General features: G+C 33.1%; 1 protein-coding gene across 2 annotated transcripts in view; it reads right to left on the reverse strand.

Annotated features, from left to right (window-relative positions):
* The window catches only part of SMCHD1 (structural maintenance of chromosomes flexible hinge domain containing 1), a 117,933-nt gene that overhangs the window by 32,338 nt on the left and 67,481 nt on the right, over positions 1-18,114 (reverse strand). For both annotated transcript variants that reach the window (XM_087818980.1, XM_087818981.1), the window contains exons 26-36: positions 16,093-16,241; positions 15,113-15,201; positions 13,976-14,094; positions 11,092-11,259; positions 9,412-9,537; positions 8,052-8,131; positions 7,678-7,835; positions 5,833-5,948; positions 4,671-4,735; positions 1,336-1,423; positions 573-704 (exon numbers count right to left, since the gene is read on the reverse strand). In XM_087818980.1, coding sequence (XP_087675106.1) covers positions 573-704; positions 1,336-1,423; positions 4,671-4,735; positions 5,833-5,948; positions 7,678-7,835; positions 8,052-8,131; positions 9,412-9,537; positions 11,092-11,259; positions 13,976-14,094; positions 15,113-15,201; positions 16,093-16,241 — 1,290 coding nt within the window. The remainder of the gene's footprint in view (positions 1-572; positions 705-1,335; positions 1,424-4,670; positions 4,736-5,832; positions 5,949-7,677; positions 7,836-8,051; positions 8,132-9,411; positions 9,538-11,091; positions 11,260-13,975; positions 14,095-15,112; positions 15,202-16,092; positions 16,242-18,114) is intronic.

The following is an 18,114-nucleotide window of genomic DNA, read 5'->3' on the forward strand; positions in this document are numbered from 1 at the left end:
TAAGAATGACTTACTTGTCTAAAACAGGAAAATAAACTGAAAGATTAAGTATCCCACCAGCAAAATTTTCCATAAAGGTGAGGTCCCACTACTGTATTTTACCTGTTTTTGTTAATATTCATGGCAATGCTATTGTTGCTTACTCTCTATGTAATCAGCAGCTCTCACCAAGGAGTTCACTATAATCAGTTATCAAAGCAGATCACGTAAAAATAATTACTTAATGACCTCCTTCTGTCCCCTCGATGAAACTGTACATGGAGGAATCAATTTACTCGACACATATTTAATACATACATGAAATAGGAGATGTAAAGGTGATATATTAGGAGAGATAAGCGGGATTTTGCATTTTTGAGTTAGTTCTTAGTACATCTGGATATATTTTATGTATTATGTTATGCATTCTCTATTTGTATTCAAAGATATTTGTATTTCATTCAGCTATACAAGTTTCCCTATTCCCTTAAGCTGAATAATCAAAATCTGATTCTATAATAGCTATTTTTGCACCCTAAAATTAGATATAATTTTTGCTACCCATTGCAATTTTGGAAGTAAACAAACATTACCGTGATAATAAGATGTAAATCTTTGACCAGGGTCCTATTGGCAACTGAGTGAACATTGGAAACAGCTGGTGTAGCTGGCTGAATTTTAGGTACTAACTTCACAGGCTGATTAGGTTGAACATCAACTATAATCTTTCAAAACAAAAGAAACATTCTGATTAACAATATATACTGATGGTTTAGAATTCAAGAGTAAGAGAAGAAATGATAGCATATACTAAATGAAATGTTACTTTAAAAAATATATTTCCATTAATCTCTTAAAACTATTTAAATCAACTTTTAAAAACTGAGGACAAATGTGTGTCAAAGATTAATTTTTGAATGTAACTACCTAAAAACAAATTTATAGGCATTTAAAAATACAGGTAATTTTTAAAAATTTGGTACACTACCATTTATTGAATGGAGATGATGTATGTTAAACCTACTTTAAACTTCATTATCTAGAATTCTAGTACCTGAAATATTATTAATTGAAAATTTTTGATAGGAGATAGCTTAGCATGATATACACTAAAATGCTTACTGAGTCTTTGATATAAAGAGAGATGGAAAAAGTAACTTCTGTGTCGGATCATATTAACATAATTTAAATATATTCTATTCTAATATTCCTGAAAATTGCATTATTTATACTTTGCATGCAGTAATTAATTCACTTACATCCAATAATTAGTTGATTTTAAAACAAAACATTTCTTTCCTAAGTTAAGCAAAAAAATGTAAAGCTAACTGTAGTATATAAAGAGAGTAAGCAAACCTGTTCACTGTTAAGAATAAGTGCTTTATCCATCATAAAACCAAACTGGATACAATATATTCCCACTTTATTAGGAATTGTTTTATCCCTAAATCAGAAAGAAGGAGATAAAATTATTCACAACTTTTAAATAAATGGGGAAGGAATTCACAACATAAACATTTCTGTTCCTTCCACAGAAAGAAAATGCATAAAAAGAGAATTACTACTACATTAGCCTTCGCTCAGTAAACATTTCCTGCAATATAAGACTTAATTCCAGGACCCTCTTCCCTGGACATTCTTTCCATAAAACATCCAGAAACCAGGCTCTGAGTGTGGCAAAGTTGAAAAGTAGGGATATAAAGTTCACAAAATAATAAACACAAAAAATGCTGAATTAGATGTGAAGATCATTTTGCTTCAGATGTACATAATAAATTTCCAACTCAAAGTTTTATAATTCAAAATTACAGGATATCCTGTGATCTTTTTATGTTGCTTTTATATTCTAAATACTTAACTTTACAAGGCATTTACTGTGATTTAATTATCAATAAAGAATTTAGTGCCTAAAAAAAAGTACACCTACTTACTAGTCTGTTTTGATCACATTTAACTGCAATGAAAATATGAATGACATTCTATGGTATACACTTTGCTTGGCATGTACAATAATTGGCTTATGATCTCTACAATAATGTTTCCATGTCATTTATAGTCTAAAAATACTGGCATAATGTAGCAAAAAAAACAAAGGCTTTCAATAGATATGTGAATTAAAATCTCAGCACTGTAATATATATGTAATCTTGGAGAAATTATTTAACCTTTTTCTAAGACATGTTTTCTCCAAGAGAATAATACCTAATAAAGTTACAGTAAAAGTAAAACAGAATACTACTTCCAAATGGCAGTCCTACCCTTCTTGATGAAGATAACCATATTTAAAGACATTTGCTTAAAGAAGTTTGGGAAATAACAAGCAAAAAGCGAAAAATAACCCAGCAGGATGAAAAAATAGCATGGAAATCCTAGGAGGAGAGTTTGATATTTAAGGCTGTTTTACTCTTGGAAGCATATCCTAAGAAACAGTGGTGGACCTAAAGCAGAAAAGCTCCCAACGGAAAAGCAGCTCAGCTTTGAGTCATCTCAACCTCTGAAACTGCCCTTAAATAATAGACTGCTAGTGGCCCAGACAATGAACAGAAGCAAATGTAAACTCTATCGGGACAGTGCACACAGCCCACACAGGGGAGCACCTAAAAGGCCCAGCTCAGGTGACTGGGGAGGCTGAGCCACTGGAACCTACAGGACATCTACTACACAAAGCCACTCTACAAATTCCTGGAGACACAGCAGCTCCACCTAATACATAGAAACAAACACCTGGAAGCAGCCAAAATGGGAGGCAAAGAAACATGTCACAAAGGAAAGAACAGAAGAAATCTCTAGAAGAGGAACTAAATGAAATAGATCCAAGCAAGCTAACAGAGTTCAGAATTTTGTTTATAAGGATGTTTAAGCAGACTGAGAAAATAACGGAGAAAATAACTGAGAAAATCAATGACATAATAAAGTACCAATTGGAAATGAAGGCTACACGAACTGAAATTAATAATTTACAAGCAATGAACAGTAGAGTACAGGACACTGAGAATCAAATCAGCAATTTGCAACATGAGGAAACAAAAAACACCCTACCAGAAGAGCAAAAAGAGAAAAGAATCCAGAAATATGAAGATAGTATGAGGAGCCTCTGGGGCAACTTCAAGAGGCTCAACATTCATATTAGTGGGGTGCCAGAAGGAGAAGAAGAGAGCAAGAAATTGAAAACCTATTTGAAAAAATAATTACAGAAAACTTCCCCTACCCTACCTGGGGAAAGAAATCGACTTACAAGTCCAGGAAGCACAGAGGGTTCCAAACAAGAAGAACCCAAAGAGACCCACAGCAAGACACATCATAATTAAAATGTCAAAGTTAAAGACAATGAGAGAATCTTAGAAGCAGCAAGAGAAAAGCAGTTAGTTACCTACAAGGGAGCCCCCATCCGACTGTCAGCTGATTTTTCGACAGAAACCTTGCAGGCCTGAAGGGAGTGGCAAGAAATATTCAAAGCATGAAAAACATGGAACTACAACCAAGATTACTGTACCCTGGGAAGCTGTCATTTAGAACTGAAGGTCAGATAAAGAGCTTCACAGATAAGAAGAAGCTAAAGGAGTTCATCACCACCAGACCAGCACTACAGGAAATGTTGAAGGGTCTTCTTTAAGAAGAAGCTAATGAACAAAAGAATCTGATGAACTAAATAGATCCAGAGACATTGACGCATGCAACAGACGATCATATTTCAGAGGAAAGAGGGAAGGGGGGTGGAGGGTGAGAAGAGAACCACCAAAGAAGTTATATGCATATATGCATAACCCATGGACACAGTCAATAGTGGGGTAAAGGCCTGGGGAGGGGTGGGAGCGAAGTGAAGAGGGTCAATTGAGGGGAAAAAAATGGGAAACCTGTAATACTCTCAACAATAAATACAAATTAAAACAATTTAAAAAAATTTAAAAAAAGAAGAAAATTTATAGCTATGTGAGAGGATGAATGTTAACTAAACTTATTGTGGGAATCATTTTGCAACATATACTACATATATAAACCATTACTTGTATACCTTAAACTAATACAATGTTACATGCCAATTATATCTAAATAAAACTGAAAAAAATCAACTCTCTAGAAATTAATCTAAAGATGTATGACACTCAATTCAAAAAATTACTACATGTTGTAAGAGAAATTTAAATAAACACAGGGATATACCATATATGTACACTGCAAGATATTCCCCAATTTCTATCTGAACAAAATTCCAACAGGTTTTGTGATTAAAATTGTTTTTGTTATTTGAAACTTGATATGCTGAGTCTATAATTAATATGGAAAAATAAAGAACGAAGATACCCTGAAGAACAACAAGGTTAGAGGACTCCTTCAACAGGACAGTAGACTTATCAAAAAGTATGGCAGAGCAAAATATATCATGTAGACCAAGAAATCAAAATAGGGAGCCTAGAAACAGACTCATAATGTAATTCTTCTTCTGATGGCTTTTGATAATTCTGAAAGCCAATATATATCACAACAATCTTTCCCCAAACCATTTTACAAAGCTTACAAACAGGTAAAACACATATTCTCCAAAAACTTCCTGGCAAGAAACTAAGATATGGTATACTATTTTTTACTCGATAATAAATTCCTTTTTCCCTAGACAGGCAGGCAAATATAATCAAGGCTGATTCACTTTATAACAAAGTATGTATAAAAATATGAAATGATTTGAGAAATACCTGAAGTAGAAGCAGCCATCTTCCTTGTCATTATCTTTTATTTTATTACAACTAAATATTTCTGCCTAGAAAGAGAAGTAGGACACCAGGGAGCGGGGGAGGGGGAAATCACAAACATTTAACATAGTGTATTTGGAATGAAAAGTTATATCACCTTTACTGAATGTGAATACAAATCACATCTGAATTTATAAATATACAGGCACATACCCATATGTATATATCCTCACAATGTATATAGACACAATAATGAGATTAGTCACAGTGGAAACACATACCATTATTAAAGGGCACACAATAGATCTCTTTGGTGGTAATACAATTTAAGGTAAAAGCTGCATGATAGGACCTATGGTGTAAATTAAGGCAGCTAATTTCCTAAACAGATAATTAAAATGAATCATAAATCCTGAAAAGCACTGTTAAATTGGGACCTTCTGATATAGGTTATGGTTTAGTTTCCAATTTGAGAGTTTAGCTTTTTATTTCTAGTATGGTAGCCAACAGCTACATCTGACTACTGAGCACTTGAAATATGGCTGGTCCAAACTGAGATGTGATGTAAGCATAGAACACACACCAAATTTCAAAGACTTGGTAAGATAAAAAATGTCAAATCTCAAATTTTAAAATATTTAGTTCCTCTCAAAATGGCAATTTTCAATATATTAAGTTAAAACTACATTAAAATTAATTTTACTATTTCTTTTTACACTTTAATGTGGCTACTAGAAATATGAAAGATGTGTCTTTTACACTTCTGCTGGAGTACTGATTTAGACCCTCAAACTGCTCTTGCTACTCTATCCTCTTTCTTAACATGTAAGTCTATCTAAGTCTACCAATCACATCTCTCTATCTCATATTCTATACTATCTCTAAGTGATATTTAATGCTTTTTGCTTTGTTCCACTGTCCTTTAGACAAGATAATTTTATAGTGTAAAGTATCTTAAAGTTTTAGAAATATCACAATATAGGCTGCTCTTTTTCAATAGCATCAACACAATTTTGAAACATACTGATATATTTTTAAATCCCAAGTGATGAAATAGGTAATTTCTAGTTCTTCAGAATATACACATTGTATTTTTACCTAAATTACATTTAATTTTAAGTTATAAGAACTATTTTTAACTTCTAAAATGCTTTCCATGACTCACATTTGCTGGTGGTCGGTTCCCATTGTGAGAGTGCTTCCACAATTTCATGGAAATACGTGCTGGATTAATATTTTTAATGATACTATCATCTTCAGAAATAACAGTAATCATAAAATCTGTCATGGTAAACATTAAAAAAATTATTTTCTTTCTAATTCAATTCATGAATTTGGCTAAATAATTGCACAGCAGGTCCTTGAATAACATCGTTTGGTTCAACATTGTTATTGTAATGATGAGATGTCACAAGAACTTAACTCTTGTTATATAAATTAGCCTATAGTAAAACTGATTTTGTTATATGTCGTTTCACCTAAAGTCACAGAGCCTATCAATGATGTTAAGTGAAGACTTGCTGTACAGGCATACCTCGGAGATATTGCAGGTTTGGTTCTAGACCACTACAATGAAGCAAGTTACCACACATTTTTTGGTTTCCCAAAGCATAAAAAGCTATGTTTGCATATACTGTAGTCTATTAAGTGTGCAATAGCATTATGTCTAAAAAAACAATGTACATACTTTTAATTAGCCTGTTGAAAAAATGGTACCTAGAGACTTGCTCAACATAGGGCTGCCACAAACCTTCAATTTGTAAAATAGTAGTATCTGGAGAGGCTCAATAAAACAAGGTATGCCTGTATGTCAAAGCATACAATTTGTTAAATATTATATAAATGTTAATAAAATTCTGATGAATAACACTATTCTTTAATCAGCATTCCCCAACAGTTTGTCTACAAAACTTACTAATCATGAGACAACTCTAGTGCTAAACCTTTCCCAGGAATCTACACATACATCTTTGCTATTAATAGTCCCTTGTCTTATTTTCATAGTCTGTCATGCTGAAAATTCTCTCATGCAAGACCAAAAAGGTTACACTGCGGATTCTCAGCAACCTAGAATTTGGGCAACTGGTCATAAATCCATATACTTTGTGTATTCCAAGAATACAATGTTTCTTTTATGATTTTTAATAGCATAAAGTTAAATTATTATTAAGTATGATATTCCCCTTATGTTTATCATCTATAACATTCATTTGACACCTGTTACAGAAAATAGGTCTTATCTCCCCCAAATATTTAAAACACTCAAGTATGAAGAATATATATATGTAATGTAATCATTAAAAATTGTTAATTTTTGAATCTAAACTTTTTGTTCTGCTTCTTTTAACTACTTGTATCTATACTTATGTACAGGAATTCATCCCTTCAAGAAAACAAAAGTCTTCAAGTAAATTAACTATATAAAGCAAATATTATTTCCTATTGACCTGGCACCTGCTATACTACACTGAAATTATTTGCTTACTTGACTGTCTCCTACATTAGACTGAACTCATTGAAAACTGTCATATTTATTATTGGAACTAAGGGTCCAGTATTGTGCTGAGACATAGCAGGTATTTAGTAAATGTTTGTTGTTCTGAAGTATCTTTATTAATAATAAATTCTGATGTGATGTATTTCCATCCAAATTAAGTTGAACAATTCTGGTTCTATTTTGTTTAAGTTAATACTGCAATACATTTAGTAGAGCTCCCACAGTTCTCACCATTTAGCAGTTCATATTTCTTTTGCAAACTGAATTACCTTAGGCTACAAGTTTATGTACAAACTTTCAGTTCATTGTGTACCATTAAAGGAATGCAGGATATAGAGGTGAAAAAAAGACATGGCTAAGTCAAATGTACTTTCTTTGTCATTTAAAAGGCTATTACATACTTGCCTTTTTCTTTTTTTTATCACGCTAAGCACCTAGAATAAATAATTTATTCCACTAATGTAAAAGGCTAATTATCATTGCAAATTTATTTTAAAACTGTGAATTACTCACCAGTGAAAGTACCCCCTGCTAAAAATAAAGCATCTTTGTCATATTTAACATTGAGACGGGTGGGTTTTTCAGGATCTGGAAGAATCATTAATTTAATTATAGGTCCTTCTATGGTATTCTTGTTATAGATGGCTTTCACCTGCATAGTATGTTCTCCTCTAACAAGAAAAAAACGGGGGGAGAGGGTTCGAATTACATCAGTTATAATCTAAAGATTCTGAGAATTTATACAAAGTTTAACTCATTTAGGGAACTATTCTTGCTCATTCTATCACCTAACACTAAACAGAAGGCTAGTTTATTACTCTTCACTTCAGCAAGTAATAAGAAAAACCAGTCTCTATAATATTAAGCATTAAACTCTTGGTTCTTACCTAGGGGCATAAAAACCGAACACTCCCAAATTAGCCCTGCCCCTTTCATCTGTTTTATGCTGTTGGTTTGAAGGAGTGAGCTAAAAACAAAACAAAATAAAAAGGTAATTAGAAAATTCTAGAGATCAAATTCTTTTCCTCTATTACTACTTAAAAAGTTATAGTTCTACACACTTCTGAAATCTACAATTTTCTAATTTCACAAAAACTGTATATTCCAAAACTGGGGTTCTGAGGGATGGTATGGGAGAAATAAACAAATACACACACAATTCAAGGCATCATAACACTATGTCCATTGTTACTTCATCTTTATTTTTTTTTCCTTACCCAAGGACATGCTTTTTTCATTGATTTCAAGGAGGGAGGGAGGGCAGGGGGGAGACCAATGGGGGTGGAGTGGGGTGGGTGGAGAACATCAATCAGCTGCCTCCCATACTTGCCCTGATCAGAGATTGAACCCGCAACCTGGGTATGAACCCAGACTGGGACTCCAACCTGCCACCCTTCAGTGTACAGGACAAAGTTCCAACCAACTGAGCCACACCGGCCAGGGCTCATCTTAATCTTTATGTCTACTCAAATGTGCTCCTAAATCTTTTTTGCAATACTACCTTCATAGTCAGTAACTCTGTGTGGCCTGGTAACAACCTTGCTGGGACAAATTAATTCCCTTCAACCAAGAGGAGGGACTGTGTCAAAATACAACCTTGCAAGAGACTGGCTACTTTCACTTTTCCCCTCACAGAAGGGCCTCCAACTTTGCCCCTACCATTCAAAGTCCCTACTAGATGCTAAGCAGCTGGCTATCCCAATACTCAGGTAAAAATATTTAATTTTTGACTTCCTGATATCCAGAACTATGCCTTCCCCCAAATACTACAAGGTCATATTCAGGCTTGCCCCACACTCTAGAACAACCCAGGATAGGTCTAGCAGCTATGCCTAGGCCCTGGTAGGTAACTCATATGACTTTTTTTGCTTACCCTCAGCTTGTAAATTTCCCCAATAAAACCTGTTCCTTAACCCATACTATGGGTCATTATATCTGCCCTTCAGTCACACTTTGTCAGTGTTATCTATTCACCCTAACCTGAAATCCAAATATTAGTATTATACAATAAATGCCCAAACAGTCATAACTGAAGAACACTGCCCCTTGTTACACTACTTGTAAGATAGATACTTTACTTCCACAAAATAATTATGAAAAATCTTTAGATTGATTTAAACTAAGCAATAATAAACGTTATATAAGACTATATTTTTTAAAAAAAGAAATGTGACACCTAAAGACATTATTATAAAAATGAAATCCAGAATTTTAAGTGAAAATTATTTAAGGACATTTCAAACTTACCTTTAAATTGTTAGCTTTTATGATGTTTATTTTAACCTGTGGTACAGGTGCTGGATTATCCCACTGATCACAAAGTTGAACAATGAGAGGATGCTGTAATTCTCTTCCATTAATCACTGGAATAGACTGACACAGATATATTTTAAGAAGCACTAAAACGTGTCAAACAGTATCATTATTATTTGCATACTTATAAAATCATCATAAAGTCTATCTCTCTTCTATTCACAAATGACTTCTTTCATCAATTAAAATAAACTTTTGAAAGTCAATTATATTATGCTAATGATCCTCATAGAAATAATTCAATAAAAGGAAAAATAGCATTTGACATATTTTAACATATTCTAACATATTCCTAAAAGTTATATATTAGAATGACTTTAAAGGAAATAGAAGCTTATCTTAGGTTCCTGGATTTAGCACTAGCTATCTTATAGGTTAGCTCCTCTGTAAATTTTCAAACCTCTGCCATTCCACATGAAGCAGTAATATAGTTTTTTAGCCCTTAGTTAAACAGAATTCATTGCTGATAATCTACGTTGTCTTGTTTGCTTAAAACACTTCTTGCTTCTTCCTCAAAGCACTTTATGAAAGGCCTGTATAATTCTGGAAATTTGCCTGCTGACCTGTTAATACTGGATATATCAAAGGAAACACTGTCAAGCAAGAAGCCTGTCACACTCTAGTTTATCTGCTTGGTTTTATTAATTCACAAATCAAAAAGGACAATCTCAAACTAGGGCACAGGTATGTAAACTTCTCTTAGATGATCTGCTTCTTTAGTAGTATAATTTCATCTACTACTGTGGTCATATGAGTTCATTTTCCTTTAGAAAAAAATGTAAGCTATCATACCAAAAGGTGTTTTGTGTAAGTAAATGCCAGAATCTAAACATTTCAAAATTAAAATTCTAAAAATTTAGTAAAAACTCAACAAAAGTAACAGATTTGACAGGCATTTGTAGAATTAGTATTTAAGATTTAACTACTTGCACAGGAAGGCATACTTAAGTTTTTATGAGTATAATGACTCGATATCTGATATGCATTTTAAAACTCCAACAAAAACATTTTTTTTAAGTCAATGAGAGAGAACAATGAAACAAAATTGGCAAAAATGGGCAACAGTTGAAACTGGAGTTTCATTATACTATTTTCACTTTTATGCATGCTTGAAAATATCACATCTTTAGGAGTTGAACTATTACATTTTTTTAACAAACAAGTGATGAATTAAATAATGAAGTATAAAGAATCGTATTACTTTGTCCTGTTGCTATTACTGTTACTACTGTTATCTGTTGCTACTTCAACAATAAAACATCTTTTTTTGGTTTTGTTTGTGTTAATCCTCAACCGAGGATATTTTCCCACTGATTTTCAGGAGTGGAGGGGGGAGGAGGAGGAGGAGAGAGAGAAACATTATTTGTGAGAGAGACACATCGACTGGTTGTCTCCCACACAAATCCAGACTGAGGCTGGGGATCGAACCCACAAACCCAGGTACGTGTCCTTGACCTGGAATCGAACCCAAAACCATTTGGTGTGCAGGCCGATGCTCTAATCACTGAGCCACGCTGGCTAGGGCAAAATATATCTATTCTGATCTACTGACAAGCTGAAAGAAATAAGCCATGTGATATTAAATTCCTCCAATCAAGGCAGGAAGTTACTTACCTCCTTTAAATCTGGCCAGTCTATAAGGAGAAGTTTAGCTGGTGGTCCAGAAATGAGCTGCACTCGAATAAAGTCAGAAAACTCACGCCAAGTAAAACAAAGATCCTTATTTCCAGGAGGACCTGGAATAAATTTGATTCCTCTTACACTTATACTCTGTGTATTTTCCTAGTGAGGAAAAAAAGTACATTGAGAAAAGAAAGGGAGATGTGTTTCTGGGTAAAACAATAGCAAATAACTGGCACACATGTCAATATTGGCATACCATGAATTTCATTTCCTTCAGAGGAGAAATTGAATTTCTTTTTTGTGAGGGAGAGATCTAAAAAGTCTGGCTATGTCCTTTTACCTTACTTTGTCTAAGTTCCATCTTATTTATATTTACATGTCTCTGGTGCTTGCCCAGTGCCCTTTGCACTTGCTCTTTCCTTCCATTTGTAACATCCTTTACCAGATGCCTACATGGCTTTGCTTTTGGCTTTTGCACATAGGATATCTTACTCAGAGGGGTCTTCCCTGACCATTCTGTGTAACAGCACTCTATTCCCCTACCATGCTTAATTTTTCTTCTTATTACTCATGTCTTACCTATGGCATGCTCTCCACATTACAGGGTAATCTCTAAGAAGGTAGGCAATTTGATTTTTCACTGCTCAATCTCTGGTTCTTAGAATACCTAACACATCATATTAATAGGAATCAATAAAACCAGCTTGTAATTTTTACAATATGATGGAATGATATAAATCAGTTCCACACTGGCATGAGCGCTGTAGTATTTGCATTTTAATACTAAACCTTAATGATTTCATCATCTTAAATTTCCATTGAGTACAAATCCATCAGATTTTTTAAATTAGACTTAAAATGTTATGTTTTATGTTTGGGAACAACTGTTTGTAGAATATTTTCTGTAAAAAGACATTGTAAAATAATCAACATTAATCTGCCCCCAAACCCCAATGAGCACAGCCAGTGGGAATTTTTTAATATTTAAAAAACAAGTTAAATATTCATTAGTAAAACATACTGAAACTTCAAAATATGCCAAGTATAACCTAGAATTTCACATTTAGTAGTGAAACACCAAAAGCCGTTTTGAAGAGGTGATTTATTTTTTAGGTCATGTTGGAAGTTATTCTGGTTTTACTTCAAATCTTGAAAATGAAATCTGTATATGCCTTTACAAATTGTAGATAAGTATGAATAGAATTAAACATAAAATTCTTAAAACGGCACTCTCTAAGGTCTAATGTTGAATTTATCAAAGGAATGTACTTAAGAACAGCAAGACATTTCATGTAGGTATAGAAATGAAAATTATTTTAAGAAACAATGACATATTAAAACTACATTTTATTAAAAAAACAAAAAGCTCTTTTCTCTCTGCTGAGGCTGGGGGTAGACTCCCGCTGTTTGAAAGTGAATCAAGACAATATATATAGGTTGTAAAATGACAGTAGGAAGAAAGAAAATCTACTTGGCTGGCAAATAGTGAGCTATGAAAGAAAGGTGTGAGGTTATGCTGTGGTGGAATACTACTGGGTATTTTAGGCCATACTAAGGTGACAGAGTCTAAATTTACAATGTAAAATGTTGATAGGTCTGAGAGACGGCATAAAAACTGAAAATTGACAATGAATTTGGTCAGACGGAACAGGACAGAGAAACATGTTGAGTGGGGCCTGCCTGGAAATGTGAAAACAGAGAATATACACAACTCTTCCAAGGAGTTAAACTATAAAAAAGAGAGAAATAGGGCAGTAGATGGACAAAGATTCAGAGCCAAAAGAAGTTTTGGAATGGTTTTTTTTATGGAGGCGATGTTTTTTAAGATGAGGATATTATAGCGTGTTTATATGCTGATGAGTATCTAATGCAACTAAAGATGTAGAAAGACAGATTACAACCTAGGAGCAATTAGTGAAAGAGTATGGGAGTCTGCATAAAGTGGTAGGAAGCAGATTGTTCATGCTTAACAGCAGAAGCACGGTTATCTTCTTATTTCCTTTATACAAAGGATAAAGCTTGATAACTGAAGAACTTGAAAGTCAAAGAGCAAACTTTATCTCTGTATAGTGAACAAAACATCATTAAAGTTCTTAAGCAGTACGAAGATATAATGAACGTGGTGTTCTGAAAACTAGAAAATAATAGTGTAACAGATTAGTGGAAACAGAAACTCTAGTTAGGAAGGGCAACAAGGAGGCTATTCTTACGCTTATCTATCAGGTAAAAACTGTAATGAAGCATCTAAAAGGAAGGAGTTTAAAAGGCATTAAATGCTCTAAATGGACTCGACTTTACTTGAGTCTTAGAATTCCTCCTGTTTCACCTATTCTGTTCTGGCAGGTTCCTTGAAGGTCCAACTCCAACATGTCTTTTTCCCAAAAGCTGTCTTTGATTTCTCTAAGTAGAATACATCGTGTCTGCTTGTTTTAAACTGAAGTAACTGTACCACAATTCTTATTTTTCAAACTAATTTCAATTAACTACACAGTTGTAAACTTTCACAATTACTTTAATGCAGAGTGTGAGCACTTAGAAATTTTATTTAAATAGCTGCATGAAAAACTGCCTTTATATGCATATCCAAGTATTTATGGATGAAATGTTGTGATATATGGAATTTGCTTCAAAATGATAAAGGAGGGAAGTAATGACTGTTGAAGCTGAGAGATGGGAATGTGGGAATTACTTATACTATTTATTCTATTTTTTGCATATGCTCAAAATTTTTAATTACAAAAAACTTTTTAATGCTTTTTATGATTTTTCACTGTAAACACTAAAATCAAATTTCTTTTAGCTATCTTAGTTTCCCCCAAATTTTGTTAAATGTAAACCAACAGCATAAGCCAATTGTTATGAAAAGCAGCCATACCTGAAAGGTAGTTTTCAACTGTGAGCTATCGAGTCCAATGCCAGCAATTCCCAAGGCAGATAAGGAACTTGGTGAAAATGCTTGAATCTGATTTCCATACTGATCTGTAACTATTACAACTAAAAGAAAAGTTTAATTTTAAACTGTAATCTTTAATAAAAGGTACAAATATCTATATATAATATATTTATATACTTCAATAAAATTATGCCTAGAAACTCACTTTGTTCACTTTTGTATTTTTATATTTATACTCACTTCTCTTATAATCACTACAAAAACAAAGAATATACATAAGTACATTTGTATTTATATAATTAAAATGATGCTGATGTTAACCAGATTTTTATCATGAAAATGTGAAGAAAATAATTTAGTATTATGTAATATTCTAGATCAGCAGTTTTCAACTAGTGTGCCACGACACGGTGTGCTCCAAGAATTTGTAAAACATGCAATACCTGACTATTTAGTCAGGGGCACTAACCTCTTTTCCCTTAGATTGTCAAATTAAAAAATGACATTGGCAAACACAACAGTGGCCATCAGCTGTGAATGTCCTGTCTTGAACCATAAGTATATAGATCATATAACAGAGTTGCATCTTATTGATCACATCGCATAATAAGGTTGTTTCTGGCTAATTCTTAGTACCAGAAATCCTTACATACAAGTATAGGTAGCACCTGACTTTTTAAAAAGTCACTTTGGAGCAAAAAGGGTAGGTAATTACTATTACTAATTCTTGTTTTTGTAAATCAATCAAAATTATACCTATTTTTTTGGTCAGATAGGCAAAACATATTTTTTGGTGTGCTATAGAATTTTAGTAATTAGTTTATGTGTAAAAGAGATGAAAAAGGTTGAAACCGCTGTTCTAGATATATGAAAAATAAATATAGGATACATATGTATTCACTGATATATTTACTTTACACTTTTAATAGGAGCTATTATTACTTTTAGAAAAAGCCAACATTTCTCCAACAAACTATTTTTACCAAACTGATTTCACAGTTATGTCAGCCTGTATATAAAGCCAAAGCTTTCCTTTCAGATTATGTACGTCAAAACATGAACATAAGTACATATTATATAAGTTTTGTTTTTTTTTTAAAAAAAGCAGGACGTACTAACCTATTTCCCCTTGAAGCTCTTGGCCCATCTGTACTGTTTTTCCTCCTTTCAACTCACACTTTAGATGTTTAGGTTCATCAGGTAGGGGTCTGAAATTGGTTAACAAGTTGAAAGGTTTTAGTCACACCGTTCACTGCAGCAAAAAATTATAGTAGTTTCAATATGCTAAAGATATATGTATCACTCACTTTCTAAAACTTAAGGCAATAATACCCCTCCAAATAACCCAAGAGTAAATAAAGACAGTTTACAAAGATAGTAGAGAATACTGGTAGAAAAAAAACATTATGTAAATGTTAAATCACAGTATCTATGCTGGATTAAGAAGAAATTATAATAGAACACTGAAAAAGAAAAGAAGGGTAAGAATAATTCATTAAGAGATCTGGCTATAGTTGGAAAGTAGTAAATCTGAAATTTTTATCTCAAACATGGAGCTATTTTAAGTGTTGGAAATAGTATGAATATGGATAGAGGAATTAAAGTGAAAGAGGTTACCAGAAAAAGAGATGGCCAAGGAAGTGACAAGCCAGGGTGAAAGATAAGTTTTTAAATATATTTATCTGTCTTCCCCTTTTCTATCAGTTCTATATATTGGGTCTGGTTGGACTCAGCTTTGACACTCATCACTAATCAAAGAAAGAATTTTTCCTTCTGAACAATACATTGACTGATTAGATTGTATATTTTGTATTTTGCAGGTGTTTTCACTGTTGCTTGCACTAGGATGACATTCCTTTAATGAAAGTTCTGGTTCTTACAGATACTAGAGGGCCAATTAAGCACAGGGTTATAGTGATATTAAAAACTAATCATCATCTCTAGCGAAGCTTTATTCCAAAGACAACCTACCACATTCCATAGAAATTGTGATATTTTCTACATTAAAAACAACTTTTACATGTGTGTTTTTAAGAAAAGTATTTTTGTTGCCATATGCTGAATTTTGAAATACCTCCACATGTAATATGTCCACAAACCTTACTGTAAATGCACTTTCCAAAGACACATGATCATCTTGGAAAGAAACCTGGCAATAGCGCATATCTTTTACAGATGTTGGTACTTGTACATCAGGAAGCAGGCCCTGTAGCAAGTGTTCTTTGTTAATCTCAGGAGTCCAGTTAACCTATGAGAAAAATTACATACTTAAGAATAATGAAAAGCTTAGTTTAATACCCTCCTACTGACACTTATCTTACTAAGTGAAGACACTTAAAGTTAAATTATAACCCACTTGCCCTCTCTCTGGGAAAAAAGAAGTCCCCGTTAGGACCAGAATGATGGTGGATCACATATTAATATGACAAAAAAGTATCTTCTTCTTTGTCTTTGCTGTCAATGTTGCCATATCTTTCAATGCAATAAAATAAAAATTCTTAAGTCATTTCTTTAGATTTTTTTTATAAGATTATCACTGTGATAATTATGGTTTAAAAATAATATATAGGTCAAATTACATGATCAATACTGAAAGGTAATTTTCACTTTTTAAAAAGAATCTTCTTAATACAGACTTTGAAGAGATTTTTGGTAGACCCTTGTTCAGCAAGATGAAAACACGGAAATTATGCCTACTGATATAATTACCTCTAGCCACCTTTTAACCTTAATTCATTCTTGAATGCTTTTAGCTCTATTTTAATTTTGCATCTTACATTCCATGTTAATTTGTTACTGGATCTATATTTTAAAGTTGATTGTCCTACTCTATCCTACTTTTAAATTTCCAATCCTTTCTATTTAAGAATATTTTAGCTCAGCTTCCTCTCTGCTCTTAGCCTTTGACAGTTGTGATTCTTAAATCATTGGTATCCTAATATTTTCATTCCAGTTTATGCTGTTCTAATTAATAATCTTAGTCACCTTTTAATCTTTTTAAACCATCTTTCATTCTCACTTATTCTTTACCATATATTTTTTTTAAATAATAGAAGCAAGCAGGAATTACACAAAAAACTGTGTTATCCCTTCAATAAATTCCTAGTTCAGTTTGGGTTGACTTTTCTTAATATTGGAGAATTCTCTAAAGATCACAAAAACCACTTTAAAGACTATACATTTAATTTAATAAAATAACAGTATTTAATATCTTTTACTGTCAATAAAGAGGTGCATGTTTTAAAATATCTGGAACCCAAGAAAAACATAACTACTAGATTTGAGGCAAAAATGTGTCAAATGCAGGCCACAAGCTCAGAGAATGGCAAAAAGAAAGTTATATACAGGAAGAGGCTCTCCAGTTAATGTGTCTTCTTAACCTCAGTGAGAAAAAGAATGTGGAACCAGTTTAGAAGCCAGGTTCCTTGGCACCACTTTTAAACCACTCACCTTCAAACCTGCTGATACAGAAAAAATGATGTGTGCCTTCCTTTCAGGATTATTTCCCTCTTAATCCTCCCTTCCCTCATTAATGAGGCAAAACATAAACTGCTGGAACAAGGTTATTCCAAATAAGATTTTTAAAATAAGGTCAGCTGAACCCCTGGTTAAAGAATGCTTTTAAAATATAAGATCCTGTACTTGGAAATTCAAGATGACTATAGGATATGATAATACAAAACAGTAAGTTCTAAATCCTCTCCCACAAAAGCAACTGTCCAAATATTTAGTTAATTGGAATCCCTTACATAAGGGTCCACAAATGTTGGTCTTCCAGAGATGGGGGTATATTTATCTTTAAGTGCCTTAAATAAACCTGGAGTTTTAGAGAATTAATTTCTCACATGAGATTTGAGTATTTCTCTATGAATGTCAAGGGGAAAGGTTGGTTGTTCTGCTATAATGCTAACTTTGAAAATGCTTCTTCTAACGCAATTAAAACAACAGGGGAAAATCTGAGTATCAAACAAATTTTACTTTACAATAGTTAATCACAGAAAACTGTACCCAGTTGAACCAAGACATACAGAATATATAAAACAATACACCTCAAACATCTACCAGCCACCTCAGCCAATTATGTGTATTGAGCCAAACGTCCACATCTAGTGGAATTTCTA

Source organism: Miniopterus natalensis, chromosome 7 (assembly GCF_054644295.1).
Source record: "Miniopterus natalensis isolate mMinNat1 chromosome 7, mMinNat1.hap1, whole genome shotgun sequence".
In the NCBI taxonomy this organism is placed as follows: domain Eukaryota; kingdom Metazoa; phylum Chordata; class Mammalia; order Chiroptera; family Miniopteridae; genus Miniopterus; species Miniopterus natalensis.